Source organism: Octopus bimaculoides, chromosome 28 (assembly GCF_046866305.1).
Source record: "Octopus bimaculoides isolate indiv1 chromosome 28, ASM4686630v1, whole genome shotgun sequence".
NCBI classification, from domain to species: domain Eukaryota; kingdom Metazoa; phylum Mollusca; class Cephalopoda; order Octopoda; family Octopodidae; genus Octopus; species Octopus bimaculoides.
Genome location: NC_142955.1, coordinates 11,101,828 through 11,114,617, shown reverse-complemented (window position 1 = coordinate 11,114,617; position 12,790 = coordinate 11,101,828). Strand labels below are relative to the sequence as shown.

Sequence of the window (12,790 nt, the reverse complement as noted above, 5' to 3'; positions counted from 1 at the left end):
ACCTAGATAATGGAAGCTATCAACTAATTCTAGTTTTTCTCCCTGGAATGTGGCAGAAGTTGTTCTCTGCACATTTTTCAGTGTTTATTGCTCCTGAGCATCTGCCACATACAAAAACTACCTTCCCAGTTAGCCTTCCTTTGATATTACTGCACCTCTTATGTGTCCATAGCTTACACTGGGTACATCTGATAGAGTTTCTACCTACGCCTTTTCTACAGATTGAGCAGAGCCATCTACCTGAAGGGATTTGTGGTTTGTCTGCTTTCCTACTTATTAGGACTTTGGTTTTAGCTAGGTTGACTCTAAGGTCCTTCGATTCTAATCCTTGCTTCCACACCTGAAACTTCTCTAGTTCTGATAGTGACTCAGCAATTAGAGCAAGGTCGTCAGCATAGAGCAGCTTCCAGGGGCATCCTGTCTTGAATTCCTCTGTTATTGCCTGGAGGACTATGATAAATAGGAGGGAGCTGAGGACTGAACCTTGGTGGACTCCTACCTCTACCCGGAATTCTTCACTGTACTCGTTGCCAACCCTCACCTTACTGACAGTGTCCCTGTACATGGCTTGCACAACTCTCACTAACCATTCATCTATCCCTAGTTTCCTCATTACTCACCAGATAAGGGATCGGGGAACCCTGTCAAAGGCTTTCTCCATGTCAACGAAAGCCAGGTACAGAGGTTTATCTTTGACTAGGTATTTCACCTGCAGCCATCTTACCAGAAATATAGCATCAGTAGTGCCTTTCCCTGGCACAAACCCAAACTGCATCTCATCTAAACTGACTCGCTCCCTAATTAGTTGGGCTATGACCCTCTCCGTGACTTTCATTACCTGATCTAACAACTTGATACCTCTGTAATTATTTGTATCTAAAGCGTCACCTTTACCTTTGTAGCAGTTGACTATGGTGCTGCTAAACCAGTCATTGGGTATGTCTCCTTCGTGTATCACCTGGTTAACTATATCTATCATGGTACTGTCAACTCAGGTAGCTGGTCCTTCTATTGGGTTGACATTTGGCAGACTCTCTTTCTCCCATTCGTTCTCTTTATTGAGCAACCTTTCATTAGTGGCGTCTCCAAACCTCTTTCTTTGCAGCCTCGTTTAGTGCAAGCATACCATCATCCATGGGAACACTTTTCTCTCCTACATCAAAATTCTCTCTCACACACTGTCTTGCAACACGAAATATCTCAAGTCTTTGGTCCTCACGGCACAGAACCTTAGCAAATTTTTTCTTATCTGCTTCCCCTCTGGCTAAATAAACTTGTCTCCTAGGTTTCCTTCTGGCAGTCTGATACAATTCCCTGCTACCACCGTTCTTACAGTCCTTCCAAGCCTGTTTCTTTTCTCTAATAGCCCTGTCAACAACATTGTTCCACCACCACATTATTTTGGGTCAAGAGGGGACTTTGCACCATCCACAGATCTGGTCAGTGGCCCTCAGCAAGTTGTCCCATAGAAACCTCCAGTTGTCTTCTACATCGTGTGAAGCTATATCCCCTTCTATTTCATCAAAGGCTTCGAGTAATAAGTCTCTAAATCTCTGTCCATTCGCAGGATCTTTAAGCTTCCAGACCCTTCTCCTCCATGCTGGTCGTCTTCTGGGCAACCACTTATCCCTGATCCTGAAGTCACTAACTATTAGTCTATGTTGTGGGGTACATTCTTCGCCTGGGAAGGTTTTGGCATTCATAAGCAGCCATCTTTCCCTTTTTCTGGCGAGGATGTAGTCAATTTGGCTAGTGTGTCTACCAGAACGGTAGGTGACTAGGTGACTAGCAGGTTTCCTGAAGTTAGTATTGCAAACCATAAGGTCATTTGCATCGCAGAACTCCAGCAGCCTGGTTCCCTCCTCATTGCGGGAGCCAAAACCATAGCCTCCATGTATACCATTGAAGTCACCAGCCACAAAGTGAAGGTCCCTGTCATTCGTCAATGAGGTAGTCTGTAAGAAGGTGTCATAAAATCAGTCTTTCTGTCCATCGGGCAGCCCTGGCTGAGGGGCATAGGCTGAGATAATGGTTGCTGAGCCATGATGAGGGACTAATCTAATTTTATGTATTCTATCGCCTACTCTGACTACCTCGATTACCTTATCCACCCATTTCTCCACTAGAAGTATACTCACGCCCCCGACCCCATCTGTGTTCTCTACCCAGAAAACCTTGTACCTGTGTTCTTTGCCTGTGAGGAACCTCCTCTCCACCTTTTTGGAGGCAGCAGATAGCCACACATCTCAACAATCTTGTGTGCTGACGTTGAGAGTGCCAACCCTGATATATATATATATATATATATATATATATATATATATATATATATATATATATACATATATATACAGCAGGCTTCTTTTCAGTTTCTGTCTACTAAATCCACTCACAAGTCTTTGGTAGGCCCGAGGCTATAGTGGAAAAGAGTTGTCGAAGATGCCATGCAGTGGAACTGAACCCAGAGCCATGTGGTTGGGAAGCAAGCTTCCTACCACACAGCCATGGCTGCACCTATATAGGCACATTCAGATCATATCGTAGAAAGTAATATTTTCTAGTTTGCATATTTATTGCAAATGCATTAATTCTACAGCAGTATAACCACTGAGCTCTGACAATACGTCTTAACTATTTACCTACAGTGTGAAAAATAGATCAATCATTTGTTGCATCCCAAAATATATTACATGGAACATATATATCTTTTGGGAAGAGTCATAACGAATAAAGACTACTAGTACACTGGCTGTTGGTTATTCTTTTGCTTGTTTCAGTCATTTGACTGCAGCCATACTGGAGCACCAGTTTGAAGGGCTTTTAGTTGAAGAAATCGATCCCAAGACCACTGCTTTGTAAACTTGTCATATGTATTTGTCCCCACCACCATTGCCTGACAAGCGATGGTATGCTTACGTCTCCGTAACTTAGTGGTTCAGCAAAACAGACTGATAAAACAATTACCAAGCTTACAAAGCATAAATCCTGGGGTCAATTTGTTCGACTAACACCTCCTGAGTTGGTGTTTAAGCATGTTCAGTCAAATGACTGAAACAAGAAAAAAGGTGAATGTGTTTATAGCAGGGATGTGCAGCCTGGGTAGGTAGTGTCTACCCTGAATAAAATAGATTGATAGTAACAGTTTCCTTTTATGGCAAAATATGCACCAAATTGAATAAAATCAAGAGGGTTACTCTAATTACTATGCATAAAATACAAAATATTTTATTTTTTAGTAGATCAGGTAGGCATAATTTGCCCCAATCTTTCAATCGCAGTATTAAAGCTATACAGAGTATTGCTGCTGTACATATGCTACATACGTTCCTCCAGCATGGTTTTCCTTACATACTATAAAAGTAGAATTAAATCTGTCTCCAGCTTGGTCGCACGCCTTATTTTTTTTTTTAAACGTCACCAACTGTCTACCCTGAGTAATTACTGTCAGCAGGTGCCTGGTTTATAGACTTTACCAATTGATTCTTCACAAATATAACAATATTGGTTTTAAACACAGTAAACAAATTCAAAATCTGGAGGAAATTGCTTTTATTAAAACTATCACAGAGGGAAGTTATCTCAACAGTGTTCAGTTGTGTTAATATAAAACAGTGTAGGAAGGCTATTATTACTCACTGTTATATCTCCTCTCCAATGTAAATACATTTAGTTAGAGAAGAGGGTGTTTGTTTTTAAATTTTCAGAGGAAGAAAGAAATTTGACACTAAACCATATCCCTTCATGTGGTAAGCAGTAAATTAAAAAGGTTGGCATCATTAAAAGTTCAAATAGCTGTGAAAGACTACTTCAGAAAGAGAGCCAATGATGAGCGGCTTGGTTGTTGTCACGGGTAAAGTTCACATAGATAAGCCCTCCTCACTTGGGGAGGAACTTGAATGTTTGCTGTTGTTAAGAAGTTCCACATTGATACAGTTACACTTTTATCTGGATACATATACGACCCCTTAAGTCTTGACGCTGGGAGAATGATTTACCACAAGTATCAGTGGTGTGGTTTCTATCCTGTATGAACACGTTTGTGTACTTCTAAATTACTAAGTTGAGAAAATGATTTGTTACAACTATCACATTTATATGGCTTCTCTCCTGTATGAATACGTTTATGTATTGTTAAGCTACAATTTACAGAGAATGATTTACCACAGATATTACAGTGATAAGGTTTCTCTCCTGTATGAATACGTTTATGTGATTTTAAGCTACAACTTATCGAAAATGATTTACTGCAGATATCACACTGATATGGCTTCTCACCCGTGTGACTACGCTTGTGTGTCATTAAATTACTACTTTGAGAGAATGACTTCTCACAAATATCACATTCAAATGGCTTCGCTCCTGTATGAATACGCTTGTGTATTATTAAACTACTACTGTCAGAGAATGACTTCTCACAAATATCACACTGAAATGGCTTCTCTCCTGTATGAATACGTTTGTGAGTAGTCAAATTGTGAGAGAAAGATTTATTGCAGATATCACAGTGGTATGGCTTCTCTCCTGTATGAATATGTTTGTGTGTACTTAACTCACTACTTCCAGAGAATGATTTACCACAGATATTACAGCAATATGGCTTCTCTCCTGTATGAATACGTTTGTGCCTAGTTAAGTGAATATTTTGAGGAAATGATTTATCACAGATATCACAACTGTATGGCTTCTCTCCTGTGTGAATACGCTTATGTACTTTTAAGTCGTTATTTTTACAGAATGATTTGCCACAGATATCACAGTTATATGGCTTCTCTCCTGTATGAATACCTTTATGTACTTTTAAGTCATTACTCTGAGGGAATGATTTACCACAGACATCACAGTGATAAGGTTTCTCTCCTGTATGAATACGTTTGTGTGTTTGTAAGTTAGAACCTGCAGTGAATGCTTTACCACAGATATTACATTGATATGGCTTTTCTCCTGTATGTGAACGCTTATGTGTAGTTAAGTATTGAAACTGAGAGAATGATTTACTACAGATATCACACTGATATGGCTTCTCTCCTGTATGAATCAGTTTGTGAGCAGTTAAAATATTATTTCTGGTGAAAGATTTACCACAAATGCCACAATGATGTGGCTTCTCTCCTGTATGAATACGTTTGTGTGTAGTTAGGCTTCCTGCCGAAGAGAATGATTTACCACAGATATCACAGTGATAGGGTTTCTCTCCAGTGTGTATTCGTTTGTGTTTAGTTAAGTCATTACCTTGAGGAAATGATTTACCACAGATATTACAGCAATATGGTTTCTCTCCTGTATGAATTCGCTTGTGAGATATGAAAGTACCACTTCGAGAGAATGATTTACCACACATATCACAATGATATGGTTTCTCTCCTGTATGAGTACGTTTGTGTGTAGTTAGGCTTCCATTATGAGAGAATGATTTGCCACAGATATCACATCCATATGGCTTCTCTCCCGTATGAATTCGTCGGTGAGATGTTAAGCTACTACGTACAGAGAATGATTTCCCACAGATATCACAGCAATATTGTTTCTTCCCTGTATGAATACGCTTATGTTTAAGTCGGTTACCATTCTGGGAGACAGACTTTTCACAGATATTAAATTCACGTGATGGTTTTCTTTTATCTTTAGGCATATCTTCAAGAGTAAAATCAATTTCTTAAGTTTTTGCAATATGTCTATATTTCTATATATTTCTTTTTGATTTTGTTCCAATTGTTTATTCTATGCTATTTTTCAGCTGCTGTATTTCTGTCCAATGTTACCTTTATCTAAAAACTTATGAAAATTTATCCAAGTTTAATTAGCACACAAACTCACTTTGTATACACTCCAGATTATGACAAAGAAATTTTGCTAATAATCTCAGTTCAGAGCAAAATATCATCGGAATTTTAAAATGAATTCATAGAAACAGTGCTGGCTATCTCTTCCATATAGCATTTACATTCAGTCTTTAAATGATGGTACGTTTTGAAGGTGCATCTTCTGTTAGTCCAATATCATCTGTTATTCTGAAATAATGAAGAAACATCAGTTTAAAATCTAGAGGCTAATTGAGAAACAGAGATTAATGGCAGAAAGAAATATTTACTTTAACGACTGAACATTTTAATATACAAAATATTAACGTAACAGAAGCATACACATTTGTAAACTAGAGCTACACCTTCACATTGTGTTAACATGATATATATATATATATATATATATATATATATATATATATATATATATATATATATATTAAACTACAAAATAGTAGACGATAACACTCTCTCGCCAAAATTATAATTGGACATGGTTATTCAGCCCCAGGTCAGCTTTGACTGGACAAACATGATTAAAGACATTCTATCCAAAAACATCATCATGACCATCATAGAACAGAGTGGCAAGTGTTGGATAGTTTGATGGGAGCTGGCAATCTGGAGTGCTGCACCATGTCCTAATTTGTCTCTTATGGCATGGTTTCTATGGTTTGATGCCCTTCTTGATGACAGCGACCTTATAGAGTGTACTAAGTACTTTTCATGTGGGACCAGCACAAGTGCCCTTTATGCAGCACCATTACATGTGCTCTTTATGCGGCACCAGCACTGGTGCTTTTGACATGGCACCAGCATTTGTGGCTTAACACATCCTATCTTTTTCAGTAGCATTATATATCTAGGACTATGTTACACAATACAGGCCCCAATTTTTAACCCTTTTGTTACACACATTGCTAACACTTTATGTGTTTCTATTAGATTTGAAAACTCATCAATTTACACTGGTTTCATATAATAACTCTAACTTTTTAATTAATCAACAGCTAAGTTCAGCAAAATGTAAAATTATTGAAAAATGTGTATATACCACAAAATATAAAAGTATAAGAATTGTGGAAATTACTGGATACTTATTATTTGAACTGGATGCTTATTATTTGCACATAAGACAGGTGCACCAAAAAGGTAAGAGAAAATGTCTATGGAAAAAAACTTGGAAATGAAATAATCAGTCATCCCATAAGTAATGTCTGGATTTCCATATTTTCAATTTGTAAACACTTTAATAATATTTAGAATGTCTAATGGCATCATGTAATATTCATATGTAATTTGACACATTTAAACCAATTAAATTTCATTTTGCAGGATAATCTAATTGTAATTACCCTTATTAATAAGCACTTCAAACATGGAAGTGTCTAAGGAGCATTTGAGGCACATAATGCTGTATGAGTTTTAAAAAAAAATGGAACTCTGTTCATTAAAGCGACTCAAAATATCCACTCATCTTATGGAGAAGGATGCCTGAATGAGAGAACTTGCAGAAGATGGTTTGTAAAATTCAGAAGTGGAGATTTCAGCCTTGAAGATGAAGCCTGAACAGGACGTTCAATTGAGATTGATGACAAGCCCCTTTCGGTAGAACTTGAAAATAATCATGTAGTTTCAGTTGAAGAATGAGCAAGCAAGCTTCATTCAAGCCATACAACTGTTCATGCCATCTTCAGCAGCTTGGAAAAGTCCCCAAACTCGGAAAACGGAAGCCTTGGGATTTGTTTGAAACCAACTTCTGCCACCTCTTCTGGACAGACTAATGACATTAGCTTGGTCAAAGGGATAGGTCCAATCACAACTGAAAAGGAACACCATGCGAAGAAGGTCCTTCTCTTTGTTTGGTCGGATTGCAAAGGAGTCATACACTTTGAGTTGCTGCCAACTAATGCAACAGACAATGCTTAAAAGGTGTCCTAGATAATCATGGAACTATATTGATGATTAAGTGTCATTAAAATGTAAAATTTGATCACTTGTTTTGCTTATTTAAAATCCACGCATTATTTATGAGATGACTTGTTACATGCCATCGACAAACTGAAATAAAATCACACACATAAAATAATGATTCACAAAATTTGTCACATGTTACAGACAAACTGAGAGTAGAAATGAGGTAAATGTTTAAAAATTATTCATAAATCAAATTAAGAGAGAATATATATATATATATATATATATATATATATATATATATATAGACATATATTCATACACTCAATCAATACCCAACAAATGCTCTGATTTCTAACTTCCTTCTAAATATATGGGAAACTTATCAAACCATCTTTACTCCTTTTTGTTTGCATTGTGTAGTAATTCTAAGAAAGAATCAAGAAAAAATAATCGAATGATTTTATTTCTTTTGTAAAGGCTGTGACTAGGTCTAATATCTTCTTTAAAATAACGAATATCTCCTTACTATATTCAGGTACAAATTCATTTTATTTTCTTAACGCAATCAGAACTATCCCCAGAATTGCTTCACTCTCAGAAATAGAAATATCCAATCATAACCACATGTGGCTTTTATGTTTGCCATATAATTTGCTAGATTTCTCTTGGTTTTCTTTCGAAAAGACATTGAAAACCAAACTTGCTACTTGACAACAATGCTTAAAGTGAAAATAAATTACACCAAATTCTTTTCCAATCTTACAAGACAGATTTCGAGATATCTCTATCTTACACACAAACTTATGAGGAAACAAATGAGGTGGTTGTGAGGGCTTATCTGTAGTTCTACAATAAAAGAAAAAAAGCATTTCATGACTTATAATAAAATATTAAGGCGGCGAGCTGGCAGAACCGTTAGCACACCAGACAGAATTCTTAGTTGCACTTCGACCGTCCTTGCGCTCAGAGTTCAAATTCCGCCGAGGATGAATCTACATTTCATCCTTTCGGGGTCGATAAAATAAGTACCAGTTAAGCACTGGAATCAATGTAATCGACTTTTTCACCAGCTTAATTGTTGGCCTTGTCACAAAATTTGAAACCAAATTATAATAGACTGATTCTAGTGTAATGCAAAATATTTCTCAAACTAAAGTAGCAACGATAGACAGTCAACAAAATAGGTTTCATTGCAAGAAATAGCAGCCAAATCGCGTACAAATTAGATAAGTTTCATGTATAAAAGGTACGACAGACACAAAGAATCGATTCGTCAAAAACAAATGACTACAATATTAAAAGAAGAAATATTTTCATTGTTGAAATACTTACGGAAATGTTTTCTAAAGGAGTGTTTTGTCGTTATAATGGTGGTAGTTGTGAAATGTTTTATAACTGTGTAGAATTGTTGAAAACTGTATTATAACAGTGTGTGTGGTGGACGAGAAATGCTTAATAACTGTGCATGATAAGTGATAAAAAGATATTTATGAAGTAGACAAAAATTTTGAAGTGAAGATAGCAATGGAAGTCAGTTTAGTGCGCATGCGTATGACATCGCGATAAAAGCTGAGTCTTATTTCAGCCCTTTTCCTTCTCAGTGCGATTGAAACGATGTCATAAATATTTCGCCATCTGGAATCTGGTACCCCATACTCTGTCGGGGTTATGTAATGAATCAGAGATCTTTCTGAATTGACGGGCAACACTTTTCATTTATGTTTCATGTAGTGTTTTTGGTACCGAAACACTTTCAAGCTTCGTAAACTTGTATATTTTGTGTTATAGAACAGATAAGAATTTCTGTATTCGAAGTTATTTCATGTAAAAAATTGTCGTATTTCGGTAATTTCAACCAATCACTGACGTCTATTGAGGTGAAAACAGTTACTGCTATGAAATATAAACAACATATTCTAGCGGTGTAATGGGATCTTTTCCCTTGAATAAAATTAGTGCCGTTGTTTGTCAACAACTATCGGCAACTGTCTATGTGCGCACGCGCGCCTATTTACTTACACATGTGTGTAGCTATGTACATATAGATATGTGTGTGTGTGTAGAAGGTTGAAAAGAAAGACATGAGTTGATAGGTATAAGGAAAATAAGACAAGGTGGAAAATTGCTAAAATAATTTTATCATGAAGAACAAATTGTTTTCCATGCTTTACACTAAATAGAAAAAGTCGCAAAGACTGAAAAACTGAAAGTTGTACAGTCACATACAAACACACTCACTCACAACACACACACATACATATACAAACACACTCACTCACAGCATACACACACACACATAACTCAAGGCTGTAGTAGAAAGTTATTCCGTATGACACATCGGTGGAGCTGAACCCGAAATCTCATGGTTACAAAACCAATTTTGGCAATCATGTCAAACTCCTTAAATATTCCTGGAACATCCCCAAATTTCTAGAGGCACCAAATAGCAGAACAGAACCTATGAAAATCTCGTTTAAAAATACCAGCTTTGATTCTCTTCCAGTCAACCTTGCAACGTAATGTCTTCTCAAGAGACAACACTGAGTTGCTTCCCTTTAGTTTATTTGCCAACAACTGCCCGGATGGAAAGAGCAGCTGGCTAAAAGATTGTAGTAACGCCTTGTCTCGTGCGCATGCGTAGTCATCAATATCCAAGTTTGGCGCCCTTATTCATTCTCTTTTCCCGGCCTGGCGGCCATGAGCATGGGCGTGTCAAGCTGTCTCTCCATCATTTCAACTCTGGGGACAGCTCACATCAACATTCCAACGTCTCAGCAACCAAGATTAAAGCTGCCTATTTTCCTCCATAAATAAATATTGTTGTGTTGATAGTTCGGAGTCAGCGTTTCGTTGTTTCTTCAATAATTTAATATAGGAAGGCGGGTGTACACCTAATGGTGTATAACCACTTTCCTATAAGATCAACGTAGAGGCAAAGGCGTGGTTGTGTGATTCAGGGGCTCGCTGTGCAATCACCTGGTTTTGGGTTCAGTCCCACTGCACAGGCAATTTACACAAGTGTCTTCTGCTATAGTCCAGAACAAACCAATGCCTTGTGAATGAGTTTAGTAAATAGAACCTACCTCCCTCTGTTTGTCTGTCTCACTCTTTTATCTATCTATCCATCTTCTGTCTTTCTATTCATCTCTCTCTTTGTCTCTATCTCTCTACCTATCGATCGATCAGTGTGTGTGTGTGTTTCTACTTGGTTGAGTCCTAGAATAGAAGCCAAAAATGTTCTGTTCATTCTACCTTGTTATATACATATTGGGTTGCTGCATAATTATTGCGGTTTTTTCAACAAATTTCATTCAGCAAAAACAATAACAGCATGTAACAAAAACATCTTTAAATGATTATTCCGGAGCATATTCAGCATCTACTTCCATTACTGCTTCCCGTTTCATTGGCAGGCAGTCAGACCGTCATTTAAAGATGTTTTTGTGAAATATCGTTATTGTCTTTGTTGAATAAAATTTGTTGAAAAATAGCCGCAATAATTATACACCGACTCAATATCTCATAGATACACACATATATGGCCACAAGCAGAGAGGCGTACACATGTTTTGTATATGACTGTGTACTTGTGTCTGCCTGTGTATATATTTATGAATGTATGTATAAAACGCGTGTTATAATTCTGCGAGTTGGTTTCCTCTGGATTCACGTTCAAATCTGTGACTGGGCAGAGGTAGGGAAGGAAAACTATTTCATTATTTCTCTTTCTATATTGAGTAAAAGGATTGCATCTACACATCTGCACAAATAGGACGGATGTCTCTTTCCACAACTGAACGATGTGGGTGTCTGTGTTGGATTGTTTGCATGTGTGTGTGTGTTGAGGACCCAGTGGTAGAATGGGAGGCTTAAACACTCCTTGTTAAACATACAACTTCCATAAACAACCAAACCCCAGACACTAGTACAGAGTGGAGGTTGTTGTAGATAAAGACAGAGAGTGAGAGAGTCAAACACAGACATATATATATAAAATTTTTTTCTCCGTGTTTTTCTCCTTGTCTCCGTATTCTTTCTGTTGAAGAGCGTAGCTCGAAACGTCAAAGACTTTCCGTATTCCCGAGCGTCATACTAATATATACTTTTGTTATTTACACCACCTGTCCTCGTCTGTTGTTATTATTTGTATATTCTCCCATATCATCATCATCATCATCATCATCATCATCGTTTAACGTCCGCTTTCCATGCTAGCATGGGTTGGACGATTTGACTGAGGACTGGTGAAACCGGATGGCAACACCAGGCTCCAGTCTGATTTGGCAGAGTTTCTACAGCTGGATGCCCTTCCTAACTGGATGCCCTTCCTAACCGGTGGATGCCCTTCCTAACTGGAAGTATAGCCCGGCTTTGCCCGGGATTAAGTTGGGATTATTAAACTAATCAAGTTCTTTATTTCAAACCAAACTAAGTAACATGATGTCAAATTTGGGCAGAATCAGTGTAGACATACATATACACACACCCCAAATGCAGCCGTCATTTGTTTCCTTCATTCGTCTCCTGTCTATATCAAAGTTTTCCTTTCTTCTTCGTGTCTACATTAATTATAATTCCTAATTATGACTAACTTGTGACACATCGTTTGTCGTTTAACATCATTTAATTCATAAAAGTATTTACAATGTCTGTTTTACCACAAATAAATCATTTCCCGCTTTTTTCCCCCTCGTTTTTCGCCCAACTTGTCTCTTATCATTTTAAGAAGACAAATACATACCTAGTTAGCTAGATAGGTAGACAGATAGATATGTGTTAGAGAGATACTAAGGGAAGTTAGAAATTAGCTGTACTTTCACCAAATTTTTGTTTAAAAAAGATGATACTTTTATGGTTGTATAGACCTTTATTACCCCAGTTTTATGTGACACAGTAAAGATAGGTGCTCCTCTGGCAGTATGCACCAAGGAAGAACAGGGATCAATAGACCAATTTCGTTAGTCCAAAGGTGTGTTGGCAGATGAAATTCAGTGGTGGATCAAAAAAATCTACTGCTAGACAAGCATAAACCACAAAGAGAAAGTTTGATGAGCATCAAATTCCACCAG

General features: G+C 37.4%; 1 protein-coding gene across 1 annotated transcript; it reads right to left on the bottom strand.

The window, feature by feature from the left end:
- Window positions 1–3,532: 3,532 nt before the first annotated feature.
- On the bottom strand, window positions 3,533–9,264 carry LOC106870853 (uncharacterized). The gene is made up of 2 exons (XM_089344017.1): window positions 9,054–9,264; window positions 3,533–6,008 (listed from the first exon to the last, which is right to left on the bottom strand). The coding sequence occupies exon 2, from the start codon at window positions 5,627–5,629 to the stop codon at window positions 4,019–4,021; it is 1,611 nt and encodes a 536-aa protein (XP_089200143.1). The 5' UTR covers window positions 5,630–6,008; window positions 9,054–9,264; the 3' UTR covers window positions 3,533–4,018.
- Between the last annotated feature and the right edge of the window lie 3,526 nt (window positions 9,265–12,790).

Excerpts from the sequence above, each read along its gene's own strand:
- LOC106870853 (XM_089344017.1), bottom strand. The coding sequence starts at position 5,629 with ATGCCTAAAGATAAAAGAAAACCATCACGTGAATTTAATATCTGTGAA.